At 38.3% G+C, this 19535-nt stretch overlaps 1 protein-coding gene across 1 annotated transcript in view; it reads right to left on the reverse strand.

Annotated features, from left to right (window-relative positions):
• The window catches only part of LOC150104937 (uncharacterized), a 352647-nt gene that overhangs the window by 171350 nt on the left and 161762 nt on the right, over positions 1-19535 (reverse strand). The window contains exon 6 of the mRNA XM_090395091.1: positions 10175-10252. Coding sequence (XP_090251217.1) covers positions 10175-10252 — 78 coding nt within the window. The remainder of the gene's footprint in view (positions 1-10174; positions 10253-19535) is intronic.

Genomic DNA, 19535 nt, shown 5'->3' on the forward strand with positions numbered 1-19535 from the left:
AAGAGGGCACACGAGGAGTGAAGTCTTGAATTTGATCATCTCATCCGAGGATGTTATTATTTATTATTATTATTATTATTACCCCAAGACCTCATGAAGTCAAAGACTCATCAGGGAGGTCCTTTTTATCACACACATATCTCATCATACCGTGTCTTAAACACACTCAAACTCCTTGCAGACACCACACTCTCAGGTAAGGCATTCCAATCATTCACAACTCTGCACGGAAAAAACCTGCCTCTCACTCCCCTTCTCATACCCTCTTTATACAGTTTCCTGGGATGACCTCTGGTTCTCCCCTGATCTCCCACTATTCTCTGTAGAACTTCTCCACCATTGATCCTATAACAATCCCTTACCAATTTGTAGGTCTCTATCATATCTCCCCTCTTCCTCCTGTCCACCAGACTCTGCAAATTATATCTTCTCAATCTTTCCTCATACTCAACATTCCAGAGGTCAGAAACTACCTTAGTCAGTCGCGTTTGAACCCTTTCCAAAACGGATTATGCTACAAGAAACTGATCAGGCTAGGGATCTTGGAATTTCAGTAGACAAGAAGTTGAATTTCAAGGGCCATATAGCAAAGACTGTCACAGAATAAATACACTCAGAGAATAATTGCAGTATTGAAACAACCCTTCACATGTAAAGATAAGGAAGTCATTTTGACTCTTTACAAGGACTTGATAAGACTTCATTTGGACTACTGTACACAGGCCTGGCCTCCTGGTGATCCTGATATAGTGGAGAGAGACAGCAAAGGATAGTATTAAAAATGAGAGTGGGATTGTGGAATACTGATTGTGAAAAGAGATTGAGAAATTGTAGACACTAGCAAACAGGAGGAGGAGTGATATGAGTTAGACTTACAAACTTCTGAAAGGGTCATACAGGATTTCAGTAGATGGAATTTTTCATTTTATGGAGGGTGGGAAAGGACACAAGGGCATCCTTCTAAGTTGAGAATGAATGGGGTGAGGACTAGATTTTTCTATCATAGAATGGCGAGAATGATTGGAATGGGCTGCCTTGGATGTGTTATGTGCAGATAGTGTGAATGAATTGAAGTACAGGTATAACAGCTGGTGCAGATAGTATGGCCTATCTCAATGAGTGACTGACTCCCTATAGGTCCATCTTAATAGTAGTAGCAGTGGTAATAATAATAATAACTTTATTATTAAAAGTAAACAGATTACTAAGACATGACTTACCCTTCACAAAACCATGTTGTCCTTCATTGAGTATCATATTCCTATTCATCCAGTCTTGAATTCTGCCTTTCATCAATTTCTCCAATACGTTAATCACCACTCCTCAGATAAAGAATGGCCTAAATTTTGCTACCTTTGTCTTGGAGCCTCCTTTATGTAATGGGACAATGCTGTCCTATTTCCATTTGATTGGCGCCTTCCCAGTATTGAGGCATGAAGTAAACAGCTTGATCAGAGGAACTGATAATTCCCTTGCATGTTCTCATAATACACAGGCAAACATACCTTCTAATCCTATCACTGTGTTTGCATTAAGTCCTACAATATTTTAAGCATATCTAGGTAGTACAACCCTGTAAAATGCTCACTGAGTAATTTAAATATTTAGTTTGCTTCTGTTACCTCCCACCATCAGCATTTTTTAAAGTCATCCATAGGCATTCTCCTTTTACTTGCCACATAGCAAAATAACTCTTCAGTTATTTTATTTGCTTTGGTCTTCCAAAGCAAATTATGGAAGACCAAAGCTAATCATAATTAGCTTTGGTCTTCCTTCATGCTTCTTGCCTTGAACTGCTTATGGACATGTTCACCTCTTTCTTTATATTCCTTCAAGAACTTCTTCTTGGTTTGCAGCTCTTGCTTAACGATGTTATCCCTCCATCCATCCATCCAGCTCATACCCGATTTATCCTTTTTAATCTGGGTATAACAATCTGATATTGATGATTTCTTCAAACATCTCTTGATATTTCAAGAGATGTTTGATTCAGCCCCCCCCTCCCATGCACCTACCAACATCTCTCCCCCTCCAAATTCTTAGGCCATGGCACTGCTGAACGCTGACTTCAGAGCTTGACATAATCATCTGCTTTGCAATTCTACATATATCCTTCAACAGAAAATTCTGCATGTTCGGCAATCTGGGTCAAGACTACATGATCACTTGGAGATAGTGTAGTAGGGCTGGTTATTGTTAAGTTCTCAGATGCTATTATCACCTCCAGCAATGTTGAACCCTGTGTCCCCTCCATTACATGCTGCCTCAAGTAATTATCTCTCAAGCAGGTGTATAAATTTCATTTCGTTTCCTCTCTGTAACTGTTCACATTCCCAATCTATGTTTCCATAGTTGAAATCCTCCACCCCCCATAATAATTACTCAACCTGCACTCATCATGCTAATTTGGCAATGCTTGCTATCTATATTCTCTCTTATACCCCCTGGATTATAGCAGCAATCAATTACATATTGCATCCTGTTTGTCTCTATATCACACCATGTGGCCTCAAATGAACTGCCATCTGCATCCCTGTCCTCTTGATGTACTTCGACTATTTTTTGGCTTCAGTTCCTCTGCTATTATTAGCACCCAGCATCCAATCCTGTTCCTTCTGTCTTCTCTGAAGATACTATATTCTTTTGCATTTTATTTCTACCAAGTTTCACTAATGCCTATAACTTTTTGTCAATTTGAGAAGTATACATAAACTACAATATCCCTCTTCATCCTCTTGATTGCCGCAGTAGCGCAATTGGAAGAACAGTGGAACAATGCACCCTTCAATTGGAAAAGATCTAGTTCGATTCTTGTCATGATGAGGGGAATCCTTATATGGGCTTTTTCAGTTGAAGGTGAGTTAGCCGATCTCATACAGTGGTAGCAGGGATTTTTCTCCCGGAAAATCGAGTTTTTCATCCCACGTACAGACAAATCTGCCTTCAGAACACACGCAATTTACAGACAAAAAAATACATTGTTGGTGGTGATGATGGGCGATAGATGCCGTTGATGGTAGTAGTGTCATAGTGGAGAGGACGAGATGTATTTAGCGAGGTAGAGTAGTGTGCCCTCCCACAATGAGTCTTTGGACTCTCTGGAGGTGTCACGTAATAATAATAATAATCCCACAACCTGCCTCACATCTTATTTTGCTTAGCCCATTAAAGTTAAGAACCTGGGGTGCTATATTTAGCATCATCTGATCACTCTTCCACTTACTAACCACAAAATAGGTAATCACAAAACTAATGCCATATTTCAAAAATATAAATTTATCTTATTGAGATACTACAATTATTTTAATGCAGATTTTCTCTACAAACAATTAGTTTATTCTGTTTTAACTTTGCTCATTCCAAATACAAAAAGCACAACCTAAGAAGCTAACATAAGATAAGTATAAAAGGTCAGTAATTTCCTACTTATTTAAAAAAAATATATATATATCTACTCTATAATATAAAATGATAAGGCTTTTTTTGTAACGTTTTCGTGTCACATTTTTTGAAACGTTTTGAAATTCAGGGGCTTGCCTGAGTGTTGAGTCTTCAAAATTCGAGTCACCAGAATTCAAGGAGAACCAGCCTACCAGTCTGGAACTCAGGGAATTGGGCGCAAGGAGAACGGAACCCCCCTTCCGAGTTTTCAAAATTTGAGTTGTCAGAATTCAAGTAGAACTGGCCTACCAGTCCGGAACTGGGGGGGAGATAGGCAGGCACCAGGGGGGATGGAATCCCCTTCCAAGTTTTCAAAATTCGAGTCATCAGAATTCAAGGAGAACCGGCCTACCAGTCCAGAACTCGGGGGATGGACACCGGGGGTTCGTACTCCCTTTTGAGTCTTCAAAATTCGAGTCATCAGAATTCAAAGAGAACTGGCCTAGTACGGAACTCAATGGGGGTTGGGCGCCGTAGGCATCAGGAGGTCAGAGCCCCCCCCCACTATATATATATTTAGACAATACAAAGTTAGGTATAGTTGGCATATCAAAAAGAAATTTAACACCAGAGGAAAACTCACATAAAATACTTTATTAGCTTAGAACTTTTGTCTAAGTATCATTGGCAACGTCACTACAAGATCACTGAATACAATTAAACATTAACAGACAATTCCAAAAAGCACAACAACCTAAGTAGCTAATGTAAGATAAGTATAAAAGGTCAGTTATTTCCTAACTTATTAAAAAAAAGATTACATATTTAGACAATATAAAGTTAGGAAAGATTAGCTGATTTATAAAGTACTATCTCCCCACAAAGGATATAGACCATCGGATCTGTTTAAGTTAGGACAGTTTTATTTTATTCATGTGGGGGTTTTCCCCTGTTCCTCAACTGCCCCTTAGGACCAGTTGAGCTCTCCTAATGAGGGATTAAGTATGTATTTGTGACTGTAACAGCTTGTGTTCACAGGGGCTGGTTTGAGTTATTACAGTGAATAAAGTTCCACATGTTTCTTTTTACATGTCATATTTAAGTCACTTTTAGATGAGGAAATAACTTTCATGAAGAACTCGTCTTGTTCCAATGAACTCTATATTTATTATTAATAGCATGCTCCACAAGTCCAGACTGTTCAGGCTCATGGTACTTCACATCTGATCCTACCTGGTCTACGACTATCCCCTTTGTGGGAGACAGTACTTTTTAAATCAGCTAATCTTTCATAACTTTATGTTGTCTAAATATATAATATATATATTTTTTAAGTAAGTTAGGAAATTACTTTCCTTTTATAGTTATCTTACATTAGCTACTTAGGTGGTGCCTTATTAGATTTGTCTGTTAATGTTTAATTGCTATTCTGTGATCTCGTACTGTGTTATAGGCCAATGATACTTAGGCAAAAATTCTAAGCTAATAAAGTATTTTATGTGACTTTTCTTCTGGTGTTAAAATTCTTTTCAATATGCCAACTAACAGTACTTCATTAATGAAATGAGTAAAGTTAAAACAGAACAAACTAAATCTGCATAAAAATAATTGTAGCATCTCAATAAGATAATAATTTTATTTTTTTGAAATATAGCATTAGTTTTGTGATTACCTAGAGGCAACATAGAGGCTAGTAAGTGGGAGAGTGATCAGATGATGCTAAATGTAGCACCCCAGGTTCTTAACTTTAATGGGGCTAAGCAAAAATGATATAAGGCAGGTTGTGGCATGAAGAGGGGTATCACAGTTAATGTATACTGCTCAAGTTGGCAATAGAGTTATAGACATTAGTGAAACTTGTGCTGTGCAAGTGACCACCCAGGTACCCAGACCTGACCCCTTGCAATTTTTATCTTTGAGGATTAGTTAAAGATACTGTTTATGTGCCACCCCTACCAACCACATTGCAAGTACTTTGGCACTGAACTGCAGCAGCAGTGAATTCAATAACTGTCAACCAGTTACAAAGAGTCCATTTTGATGTGTGTCATATTACAGGAAGCATATATATGATTATCTGACGGTTGTCCTGTCAGACAACATGTAACTCATGTTTATATTGCTGGAAATAAAGAATTCATAAACAAGTACAATCTGCTCCTTCATTTTGAATAATTCAGTATATCAACACTTTTGAAAAGTACAAGAATATCACTCAATATGAATTTCCCTTATCAAACACACTCGTTACCTTATCATAAAATGCAAGTAAATTGCTAAAAACAAGACCTATCTTTTATAAATCTATGCTAACCATTATAAAGAATCCTATGTCCATCAATTCAATCCAATCCTGTAATCAAATACAGTTATACAGACTGGTCTATAACTGGAAACTTCTGTCCTAAAACAGAAGTCTTTTTTTCCCACTCTTTAGGAACATTATCCACTACAAGACTTTCATTTAAAAAACCAGCTCAAGGGCATAACTAATGTTTTGCACATTCCTTAAAGATGGTGGTGATATGTCATCCACTATTTTTAAGGTGGTGATATGTCATCAAGCAGTAATGTTCCCACAGCCTTTAATTACATCTAACCCAATCAACATTCAAAACCTGGAAAACTGCGACCTAATCAGTGACGACCAATACGGATTATGCTAATTAAGGTCCATAAGAGATCTCCTCACTGATATCAACCACTTCTGAACATGCAACACACACAGAAGGGTTCAGAGAAACTTAAGCTGTTACACTCAACATTTCCAAGGTATTTGATAAGGTTTAATGAGGTTATCTCAGTAATGGTCATCTAATAGTCAGCCTTCACCTTTGGTAACTGGATTGACAGTATTCTCGCAGGTCATTCACTTCATGCAATACTGGAAGGTGTTCTCTACTCAGATTTTTCCTACTAATGCAAGTGCTTCTGTCACATCAGTCAATTGTTACTTTTTCTCCACCTGCAAGATACATCCTCACAAAGTGATCGCCTAGTGAATCAAATATTTATTTTGATTCTATTAACTGCCTATCATCTGCATTCATTACAGTTATCCTAACGTTATCTATGTTTATAGCTATGTGGCCAGTAAGAAGAGAAATGACTATGGAAGAATGATATTGTAGGATAAAAATGGGAATAGAGTGACTGATGCAGAGGACATAGTGGAATTGTTCAATGAGCACTTTATAGGAGTATTTCATCCTAGAGGAGTCAGTTTTAATGCTAGAGGGATAGGGCAGGTTCGAGGTTTAGAGGTACGGGAGGAGAGTGTGTTTCAGATACTGAGTACTCTGAATATCAGTAAAGCTTTGGGACTGAATGGTATTTCACCACGAGTTTTGAGAGAATGTGCTAGGGAACTGACAGTGCCTTTAACCTGGCTTTTCAATGAAAGTCTGGCTTTGGCAAAGGTGCCCAGGGAATGGGAGGAAGGTAAGATAGTGCCATTGCATAAGGGTGGTAACAGACTGGAAGTGTCTAATTATAGGCCAGTTTGTGTGTCATCAGTAGTTAAGATCTTGGAGAAAGTAGTGAGGGACCGTATACAGCATTGGGCAGATGAGGGTAATGTTATCTGTGAGAGTCAACATGGATTTGTGAAGGGGTGCTCTTGTTTTAGCCATATGCTAGCCTTTTATAATAAAGTTACAAGAACATTAGATGAGGGAAAGGCATATACTGCAATTTTCTTAGACTTAGCAAAGCCATTTGACAGGGTGCCACATGATAAGCTGATATTTAAGTTGCAGCACATGGGTCTGGATGTCAGATTGGTCAACTGGATTCAGGATTGGCTGTGTGATAGGTATCAGAGAGTTGTGTATGGTGGAGCAGTTTCAAGGAGGCAGAGGGTTATAAGTGGGGTCCCACAGGGCTCAGACTAGGACTTATATTGTTTAACCTTTATAAATGACATTGCCAGTGGATTGCAAGGGGATATTCAGTTGTTTGCAGATGATGCAAAGCCGGGAAGGATTATTAGTAATAGTGCAGATGTGGTAGCCCTGCAAGAGGATTTGAATAAGCTAGATAGATGGGCAAATGAATGGGGGATGGGGTGTCAGTTTAATGCAGCAAAATGTAAGGTCTTGAGGTCTGGGAAATATCGATGAGATGCTGCATACTCTATGGGAGGAGTTATACTGGAGGAAGTAGGGGAGACAAGAGATCTGGGGGTTGATGATTGATAGAAACCTGAAATTTAGGGGACATGTTGCAAAGGTGGTGAAGGTAACACAGAGGTTTGCTGCAATTATGAGAAGGACACTGACCTGCAGAGATAAAAGGGTTATCATTCCGCTGTATAAGTCTCTGATCAGACCACACTTAGACTACTGTTCTCAGATTTGGTCCCCAGGATTTGAAGGGGATAAATTAGCTGTGGAAAGAGTACAAAGGTAGATAACAAAGATGGTTTCAGGACTGTACAATTTTGATTATGAAGATTGGCTGAGGGAATGTGGACTGCAGAGTTTGGTGGATAGAAGAAGGAGAGGTGATTACAGGGTTGACACTGGGGAGTTCTTTCGCTTGGTTGAACAGCGGGAGGGTAGTAATGACAAGAGGCCATCCCTGGAAGTTACGAAAGGAAACTGTGAGCAAGAGGGTGAGGAGTGGTTTCTTTGCATGGAGGGTGGCTGAACCGTGGAATGCATTGCCTGATGGAGTGGTGAGAGTGAGAACGGTCAATGAGTTTAAGGAGTGGTATGATAGACTTTGTGTTTCTTAGGGGGGACCTCCCCTCAATGAGTCTTGACAGACTTTATGTTGTTAGGAAGGACCTCCCATGATGAGTCTTTTGACTCCATGGAGGCCTGAATAATAATAATAATAATAATAATAATATCATTCTTAATTTTACTCACCACATAGTGAAAGAACTGTTTGGAATTTCCTTTTGCCTGCTCAGTTTATTTTCTTTTGTAGCGTGATTTTATCTTCCTTACCTTGCATGTGATTTGCATTGCTTGTGCACATGTTGATTATATTTTTTTATACTCCCTACACAACATTTCTTTTAAATTTAAAATTTAATTTTTATTTTAAATTTAAAATATGGAATACGATATATCTGCACGTACACCAACAGCTTAGTTATATCTGCCAATATTATTATGATAAAAGCAATTAAAACAATATTAGAATCAACAAGACTTAGTTGACAAGGAATGATATATTTATACAGATAGAATAAAGTGGGGTATTATATTTTCAGTGAGGAAAGAGAACAGGATAGAGGAAAGGGAGTTTTGCTAATATATAACAGAAGAATTGCTACCAATAAGAACAGAAGTTCACTAGGAAAGCATTCCCCCCGCCAACTTGTGCCTATTGACACCTCATACATTTTCTGCCTTATACATTTTACACTCACTTGATTTCTCTTCCAGTTTATGCAGATAAATATACTACTTACCTTAGACATCTCTGACCATTCCATGTATTCATGACATCTTTCCTTTGGGATTTCTTATACTATAGCACTGGTCAATTCTATTTCCTAAGTTTCTTATAATCTCCAGGTCTGTAGTCCCACATGTACTCTTTCATAACTGAAATTCCACAATGCTTACCAACCTACCACATCAAGATTCGTGACCTGCTTTCTTGAACTTGAAACAAAGTAACTACTTCAATTATAAACAAATCCAATGTTATCACCAGATCCAGCACTCTCAAACCACAGATACCCATGGATCCCAAATTTCTTTAAGCAATTATTTCACAGTAGCTGCATAAAATGTATTTCATTCCCTTGTTTCTATTCTCTTTCTGATCTATGTGTTACTGTCCCATAAGAATTACTCCCTGTGCTTATTAAGCTAATTTGCTTATGCATAGCTTTTATATCTTCTTTTGCATTCCATGGTTTATTCCAGCAAAGCAACAATTTTGTCCTGTTGGTCTTTATTTCATAGTAGACAGAATCAAACACACTGTGTCTCAATATTCTGCTATACTGTTAAACTTCTACTCTTCGCTAAACACTTCTATGCTAAACAATACTCTTGTTGGTCATTAACAAAATCTTTTCACTGTCCTGTTCTCTCTCTCCCCCCTTCCTCAAAATACAATATCCCATACATTCTATTCATATATTATTTCCTATTATTTCCCCATCAACCAAGTCTTGCTAATGCTAATATTTTTGGACAAGTAGAACTAACCCATGCCATGGCAATAGTATACATGAATTGCAATCTCCTTCAGCTTACAAGCTATCATTCTCTCTTTGATGACTGTCCTATTCAAATCTGAGAACTAAAAAACTACTTCACTGATCATTCATTCTCTGTTATGATATCATGATAACAGAGTTTTTATGCTCTTATGCATAGTTCTTTTTGCCATTTCAGTAACGTTTTCATATCTTTTTTCATTTTCTTTGCTTATCAAATCATTCATATCTGCCAAAACTATCAGATGTTTTACTTTTTTCTCTGAATTCTAACAGCATCATTACCTTTTTTAATCTTCACCCCAGGAAAACAGAACTGTATCACACTTTTATCAAGCACACTCATAATCACAAAATCATCATACATCTTACTATTCCATACACATTTCTCTTCCATGCACTTCCTTTCTCTTCTCTGCTACTCTGCTCAACAGATGTTTATCCTGTCACTCAAATTCATATTATGTAAACGATTCTTCATAAGCCTGCTTTTCTTTTCTTTCAATCAACATTTCATTCACCTTCACTCACTTCTGCAACTATATTTTTCTGAACATTTTATATAGAGAGCAATTTAATTTAAAATATTAAAAAAATAAAACATACCTGAGTATACACCAAAGGAATACTAATCCAATCATAGTTGAATAGCCCACCACACAAAGCACGATAATGAGCTAGAGCCTAAATTAAAACATTTAATAAAAAAAAATCCACATCGCATTTCTTACCATAATTTTTTAAATAAAATTGATTATACTGGTAAACAATTGTATTATCATAGTAATTGTGTTATATGAGAATGGTTCAAATTTGATGTGGAAATTTTATCAGTTACTCATGATCAACAATATGGATTGGAACCATTTTTATTTCTTTCTTCCACACATTAAATGTGATTTATCCCATTCAATTAATCATACTGCAATATGGCATCGATAGAAGTTAGGAAAGAAAAAAAAAATAGGGATTGGCTGTCTGTTAGATATCAGAAAGATGCATACGAGGGAAAAGTATCAAGAGACAAAAGGTTAAAAGTGGATTCTCTCCAGGGCTCAGTACTGGGACACCCATATTGTTTAAACTTCATATCAAAGACAATGTGAATGGATTTGCTTAGATATTATTATTATTATTTGACACCTCCAGGGAGTCCAAAGCCTCATCAAGGGAGGACATCTGCTCTACAACTCTGTCTCCATCACTCAATCCACCAACTGACCGCAACTACACCAATGCCATCTACCACCGACCACCACCACCATTTTTTCCAGAGACAATCACAACATCCATGCCCATGGCAGGATTAGAACCCACAGCCCTTTGGCTGGATAGCAGATACACCAACCACTCGGCCAGCCAATACTTAGTTGTTTGCAGATGATTTGAAGCTGGGAAGGGTTATCAATAATAGTGCCAGTGTGGTAGCTTAGCCCTTCAGGAGGATTTGAATAAGCTGGACAGATATGGCAAATAAACAGAGATTCAATTGAAAGCAACTAAATGTAAGTACTGAAGTTCAAGTTCCATAATTGGCAAGCTTCATATTATAATGGAGAAACTGTATTACAGGAAGTAAAGAAGCCAATGGTCCTTGGGATAATGATTGATAGATACTTAAAGTTTAGGGAACATATTGGAGGCGTTACATAATAATAATAATCATAATATTGGAAAGATGGTAAAGACAACCTAGAGATTGCTGCAATACTGAGAAGGACACTGACCAGCAGAGATAGAAGTGTTGTGATTCTATTGTATAAAGTTCTTATCAGACAACACAGATTGTTGTTCTCAGATTTGGTTCCCAGAATTTGAAGAGGATAAATTAACCTTGGAGCGGATGCAAAGGCAGGTAACAAAAATGATATCAGGACTGTAGTGTTAACGATGAGGATAGACTGAGGTCATGCATACATGAGGAGTAAACAAGCAAGAGAATTAGTGGTGGTTGTGGGCACAAATGATTTAAGTAGACATAAGGAGAATGTAAGGGCAATCATCAGGAGATTATTGAGGAGATTATATGCAGAGTGATGTTAGATGTTTATTGGAAACAAATGAAAGTGTGCAAAACAATAGAATGAAAGAAAAAAGGGAAAAAGAGTGGCAGTGATTCAAGAATAGCAGTGTATGGAGATTCTATTATTAGAGAATTGGTTAATGACTCTGCCCATAAGGTCTGCTATCCAAAAGGAAGAATGAGTAGGATAATTTATGCTTCGGACATAAAGAGGAAACAAGCAAGAGAATTAGTGGTGTTTGTGGGGACCAATGATTTAAGGGGAAATGTAAGGGCAAATAGAGCCTCCATAACTTAGTCAGTATAGATGAAGCCTTTTGGTCGGAAAGACCTGGGTTCGATTCCCATCTATGATGTGAGGAACTTTATCTGATCTCTTTTGACTAAAGGTGACTTAGCCAGTCTCATACAGAGGTAGTGGATTTCTTCCCCCAGAAACTCAGATTTTTCATCCCTCAGAACAGGCAAATCGGGCCCCATGAGCACACACAGATTGCAGCTATGAATACTTACAACAATATGTGAAACAGATAGAGCCCCTCTGCAACACTGGCAGCGAGAAGGCTGCCAGTGTTGCAGAGGTATGACAATGATGTTGAGACAGAGAGCCAGAATCATGAATGGTATGATAGCGGAGCTGTGTGAGGAGAAGGGAGTACAGTTTGTGGATGTATAAACTGTGTATTTGAGGGAACAATAGAATTATACAGACATGAAAGATTGTATTTGAATGACTTAGGAGCGAGTGAACTAGAGAAACTGTTGTTAGATGGAAGTGCAGTGTGTGATGCAAGCAAGAGATGAAGTGAAAGATCAGGAGAATAGTACTAAAAAGATAGAAGTACTTGGCAATGGAAACAGTAGTAGTGCGAGAGATGAAATGAGAATGGGAATGCAAGAGGAAAGGGAAACTGGAAGAGCCCAGATGGACAGGGAGACATGGCATAGGGAGAGTGGATGATGGAAGCAGTAGCCAATGAATGTATGGGGATGATCAGCATAGAAATGGAATAGACTGGGATGTGAGTGGAATACCTGAGACTGAGAAGATAATATATGTGGTAAGCGGTGATAAAGGTGATTGGGCAAAGGCAGGTGGAAATCACAATCAACAAGTGGCTTGGGTAGGACTGGTTATAGACTTAAAAGTGAACTGCTGTGTTTATTTACAAATACAGGAGCATCAGAAATAAGGGAGAGAAAATGATTCTCTCCCTTACTTCATTTTAAGAAAATGATTCTTACTGAGTTTATTCACCCCAAAATCATTGGCATAAGTGAAATATGGCTGAATGAAGATGATATCCTAATAGAATTAAAAATGGAAGGGTACAGTGTTTTTTGCGAGAATAGAAAAGACAAAAAGGGAAGGGAGTGCTGTTGATGATAGCAGGGGAATTAAATCCACATAAGGTAGACACAAAAGAGTGGCAATGGTTATGAGGCAATGCGGTGTGAGTTGGAGGTTGACAGGAAGAGATATTTAATTGGATGTTTCTATAAGCCAGGAATGTGGACAGTGGTCATGAAGACATGTATAAACAACTCAAGTAATGCATTCTGCTCTCCATGCAAAGAACCTTTTCCTCACTCCTCTGCTCATACCCTCCTTATACAGCTTCCAGGGATGACCTCTTGTTCACTATAAACAACTTAGGTTAGTGAACATGGAGAGAAGAGGCAAGGAATAAGAAAAGTCTCATTGACTATATTATTGTTAATAGTGATGTTTTCTCTCTGGTGCAGGACACTAGAGTGTAGAGAGGATTTGAAATTGGAAGTGATCACCATTTAGTCTTAAGCAGGATAAAATTGAATTTCATATTGAAAACAAGAGCATGTAAGAAAGTTTTAAAACGAATAAAAGTTGAGCAGCTCTCAGATGTGAACTGTAGACTAAAATATACAAACATTATTCAAGAAAAAATGAAAGAGTTTGAGAACAGGAATCAAACCTAGGAGATTCAGTGTCAAACTCTGAAGAAAACACTGATTGATTCTGCCAGAGAGGCATGTGGTGAGGTTGTCTGCAAGGATAGAAAAATCAGAACTCCCTGGTGGACACAGGAAGTTAAAGAGGCAGTGAAGGAAAAGAAGAAAGCATATCAACAGTTCCTGGCAAATAAGTCAGCTTGTCTCTTAGAGAATACAGAGACAAATGTAAGAAAGTTAAACACTGTGTAAAACTAGCTAAACAAAAGTCATGACTTTGATAAGAACATAGAAAATAAATATCAAGAAGATGGCAAGATATTCTGGAGGTTGTTGAAGAAACTCAGAAAAGAGTGCTGTAAAAGGAATTAGAGATAATAAAGGTGATATGAAAACTGGATAAAAAGATATCCTTGAAGTATGGAGTAATTACTTCGAAAAATTGCTAAATGAAACTAGCAGTGATAAAAAAACACTGACCAGGCATGTAATCAGGAATACATATCCATGTTTGAAGTAGAAAAAGCCATCAAAAGTCTGAAATGTGGAAAGCCAGCTGGAGTAGATGATATTAGACCAGAAATGCTCAAGTATGGAGGTATAAAAGTTTTACAGTGGCTACACTGCATAGTTCAGAGGGCCTGGACAGAAGGACAAATTCCAGATGACTGGAGTAGAGCTCTCATAGTACCCATATATAAAAAGGGAAATAAAACTGATTGTGAGAATTACAGAGGTATTTCTCTACTGAGTGTTCTTGGTAAGATTTATGCCAGTATACTCGAGAAACAGTTGAGAAGGATTGTGGAAGAGAAGCTTGGTGAAGAACAAGCTGGATTCAGGCCAAATAGAGGCTGTCAGGATCAGATATTCACCTTATGACAAATAGTTGAAAAGTCATGGGAATATAACAAAGATCTGTATTCAAGTTTTGTAGATCTGGAAAAAGCATATGACAAGGTGCCAAGAGAGAAACTATTCAATACGCTACAGTTATATGGTGTCAATGGGGCATTATATCAAGCAATACTTCATCTTTATTTGAGTTGTAAGTCAGCAGTTAGAATTGAAGGAAGTGCAGGAAGATGGTTTAATGTTAAATCTGGTGTGAGACAGGGATGTACATTATCACCTCTGTTATTCATTATTTATATGGATTGCATTATGAAGGAAAGAGGTATTAAATCTGATATCAAAATTGGAGATGTTAATGTCAGCTCCTTGCTTTATACAGATGATGTTATACTTCTAAATAAATCTGCTACAAGTCTGCAAGATTCCCTGACTAAATTATTATTATTATAGGTCCATGGAGTCAATAGACTCATTGCGGGAGACCCAAAATAGCAAAACAATATCTGCCATATCTCTTCTTGAATTCATTTACAGACAAAGAACTCACAACTAAGTAAGGCAATGAATTCCACTCATTCACCACCTTCCAGACAAAAAACCTTGTTCTCACACCCTTGTTAACCACACTCTTCTTTAATTTCCAGGGATGACCTCTTGTTCTTCCATCACTATTACACAGCTGAAACATTTCCCCTGCATCAATTCTATAAAAACCTTTCAGTAATTTAAAAGTTTATTATCATATTCCCTCTTCTCTGCCTATCAACCAACCAACCTCTGCAATCCACAAGCTCTCAATCTATCAATGTAGGGAGCATTTTTTACATCACTCACCAACTTAATCACTCTTCTCTGAACCCTCTCCACAGCCTCCTCATCTCCAAGGAATCGAGGTGACCAGACCTGAGCACAGTAATCCAAATGTGGAAGTATCAATGCTTTATAAAGGGGAATAATAACCTCTTTATCTCTGGATGTCAGTGTGTCCCCTGAACGTAATCTCCTTATCTACCAACACCCCTAAGTCCCTAGCCTCATCAATCCCTTGGAGTACTGTTCCACCAATGTGGTACACAGCTGGTAATCTTTTAATCTCGAAATGCATAACTTTATACACTTTTCCACATTGAACTGACATCAATTACCTTTTGCTCATCCTACCAGCTTATTTAAATCATCCTGCAAACTTTCACCATCAGCTTGATTTTTTATTGCGTTACCCAACTTTGCATCATCAGCAAACAACTGAGTATCTCCCTTTAAGCCATTTCCTATATCATTTATATACAAATTAAACAACAATGGCCCAAGCACAGAGCCCTGAGGCACACCACTGGTCACCTGCCTCAACCTGGATTCTGCTCCTCCATACACTGCTTTCTGGTATCTCTTCCTGAGCCATTCTCCTATCCATATCACCAATTTAGTATCCATTCCCATCTGTTCCAATTTGCGTAACAGTGTTCCATGGGGTATCCTGTCAAAGGCCTTAGCAAAATCCAGAAGTACCACTGTGTAGCCAGTTCCTTTGTCCAACTCAGATGTCATTCTATTATAAAAACTTGATAGATTGCTAAGGCAGGATCTACCTTTAACAAAACCACATTGGCCTCTATAGAGTATCATATCCTGATCCACCCATTCTTGAATTTTGTCTTTAACCAACTTTTCCAATACTTTTACCACTACTCCTGAGATGGTGATTGGTCTTTAATTAACTACCGCAGTTTTAGAGCCACCTTTATCCAAAGGAACCACACCAGAGTTCAAACTTCAGTTAAATATCCAAGTAAGAGGGGTTGATAAATTGAATAACTGTTGTGATAGATATGGTATGAAGGTCAGCAATAACAAGACAAAGATAATGAAAATAGGCAGAAGCATTGAAAATATCAGCTGCATTGTGAATGGAGAACCTATAGAACAAGTAAAACATTTCAGCTACTTAGGCATGATTTTTAGTGAAGATGGTAAATTACATATGGAAATAGACAACAGAATCAACAGAGCTGGTAGTAGGAATTCAACTGAATAAATTTATATGGAATAAGAGAGAAATTAGTGAAAACACTAAATTAGCTGTATACAAAACAGTATTCAAACCAATTTTAACTTATTATTACTATTACTATTATTACGGGCAACTCCAGGGAGTTATTAGACTCATCGAGGGAGGCCACAAATCATATTCATCACAACTATTCGACATTCATACAGTATCTATCATACCTCGCCTTAAACTCATTCACTGTCACAGCATCCACCACAGACTCAGGGAGCACATTCCACTCATTCACTACTCTAAAAGTAAAGAACCCAGCTCTAACACCTTTACTAACCACACTTTTGCCCAGTTTCCATGGATGTCCCCTAGTCCTCCCACAACCAGCCCTGTTCTCAAAAATATCTTCTGAATTAATTTTATACAAACCCTTCAGTAATTTGAATGTCTCAATCATATCTCCCCTCCTCCGCCTATCAACCAATTTTTGCAACCCACAAATCCTCAACCTGTTCTCATACGGTTCATTCCACAGACCTGCTATCATCTTGGTCACTCGCCTCTGGATCCTCTCCACCTCCTCCCCATCAAGAAGAAACCTAGGTGACCAAATCTGAGCACAGTAGTCAAGATGGGGTCTTATCAAGGCTCGATACAGAGGAACAATAACCTGCTTGTCTCTGCTTGTCAACGTATTCTTCAGCAACCAAGTGATTTGATGAGCTGATTTGGCCACTTTTGCAATGTGTCCCCTAAATTTCAATTCCTTATCCACCAACACTCCTAAATCTCGTGCCTCATCAATTTCCTGGAGCACGGTTCCACCAATGCAGTAAACTGCCGCCAATCTTTTCACCCCAAAATGCATAACCTTACATTTTGCCACATTAAATTGACATCCATTCTCCTTAGCCCAGACCTCCAATCTATCCAAATCATCCTGCAAAATTTTGACGTCATCTGCATTCACTATTGCCCTACCCAACTTCGCATCATCTGCAAACAAATGAACTGTTCCTCTCAGATCCTTTCCTATATCATTTATGAACAAATTAAACAGCAGTGGTCCAAGAACAAATCCTTGTGGCACACCACTAGTCACAGGCCGTCTTGTGGACTCTACTCCTGAGTATACCACTCTCTGATATCTCTCCGTCAACCACCTTCCTATCCATCTCACCAACCCTATGTCCATTCCCATATGCTGCAATTTACTGATTAAAATTCCATGTGGTATTCTGTCAAAGGCCTTAGCAAGGTCCAGTAGAATCACTGTAAACCCATTACCCTTATCCAGTTCAGCCGTCACTGTGTTATAATACTTGAGTAAGTTACTGAGGCATGACCTACCCTTCACAAAACCATGCTGTCCCCGATACAGTATCCCATTTTCTTCTATCCAATCTTGTATTTTCCTCTTGACTATTTTCTCTAAGACCTTGATAATGATTCCTGTTATGCTGATTGGCCGGTAATTTTCAACAGCAGCCTTGGAACTACCTTTGTGCAGTGGAACTATTTTCCCCTCTTTCCACCCCCTTGGGACTGACCCAGTCCTGAGGCTCAAATTAAACAAAATGGTCAAGGGCACTGACAATTCTTTGGCCGCTTCACGTACGACACGAGCTGGTATACCATCCAATCCCACAGATGTATTGACATTGAGGTTCTGTAATAGACTAGTTACCTCTACTTCATTCATCACAATTCCAGTATAAGCTGTTGGTTCTTCCATTCCTGCAAAGTCACCACCTGGATGATATACTCTTGCAAAGTGCTCGCTCAGTAATTCCACAATATCGACTGATTCGGTTACCTCCCTACCCTCAGCATTTTTTAAGATCATTCTACCATGAGCATTTTTCCTTTTACTTGCAACATATTGAAAAAACTATTTGGGATTCTCTTTAGCCTGCATGGCCAATTTCCTTTCGTAATCTGCTTTTGCTTTTCTTACCACCCTTGTTACCATCCTGGCCTGAGCTTTATACTGTTCCTGCGCCTGATGGTCACCCTTCTCCTTAAATTCCCTCTACAATTGTTTCTTTTTTTGCAGCTCAAGCTTAATAGTGTTATTCATCCATTTAACCCCTACTTGATTTATTATTCGGACTCTTGGTATACAGTCAACCATTGCCTCCTGCAAACAGTTCTTAACCACCTCCCATGCACCATCAACATCCAGCCCTTGCAGTTTTACATGCCATGGTATTGAGCCAAGCACACACCTAAGCTTGTCATACTTACCAGCCTGGTAATTCCACATGTACCCTGTCTTAATTATAAATTTGACTCCTTTAGCCACCTCCCAAGTCATGACCTTATGGTCACTCTCACCAATTGGTGGCAACATGGTTATGTTCGTTACAGCCACATTCTCAGTTGCAATTACTATGGATCTGAGAGCTGGGTGAGAAGTAAATCACTTGGTCTCTAGTCTTTGGTCAAGAGGTATACTTTTTTTGTTATAATCCTCAAACTGGAGTGATAGAAGATGCTCCTGTAGACTCACTGTATCCCAGGTCTCACACAATCATTGTATTACTAGCACTGCTTTCATGTCTCTTAATGACTTCCAGCTTTTCCACTTGCTGCAGATTGGCGACAAAAAATTTTGCATAACTTAAAAAAATGACATTAACTGATTAATCACTCACTTAAAGCAGGAAATAGTATCATTTCACTCAATCACACTAACTGATTATTGCGCATATCAAATTTTTGTTAAGTGAGGTTTTCCTGTACCACCTTCGTATATCCTCTCTTGACCCATTCTAACATATCCTCATCACCATTAAAAACCGGTGATCAATCTGTGCACAATAATCCAAATGAGGCCTCATCAAGGCTTTATACAATGGAATCATAACCTCTCTATTTCTAAACATCAAGGTCCTCCAAATCATTGCTATTACCCAATGCGATGACTTCACAACTCACAGATCTCTCATCTTCTCTACCTCCCCACTAAGTGTATACTTTGCATCCCATTGTTGCTTGCCATATTTCAAAACCTTGTGCTCTGCAACACTGAACTGACAGTTCCACTTACTTGACCATCCATACAAACTATTCAAGTCTTCTGTACTGCCATAACATCTGCTTAACTCTGCATTATTGACCCAATTTTGCATCATCTGCAAATAGCTGCATAT

This window comes from Typopeltis vanoorti, chromosome 7, assembly GCF_054136105.1.
Source record: "Typopeltis vanoorti isolate ZY-2024b chromosome 7, IOZ_Tvanoo_1.0, whole genome shotgun sequence".
Lineage (NCBI taxonomy): Eukaryota > Metazoa > Arthropoda > Arachnida > Uropygi > Thelyphonidae > Typopeltis > Typopeltis vanoorti.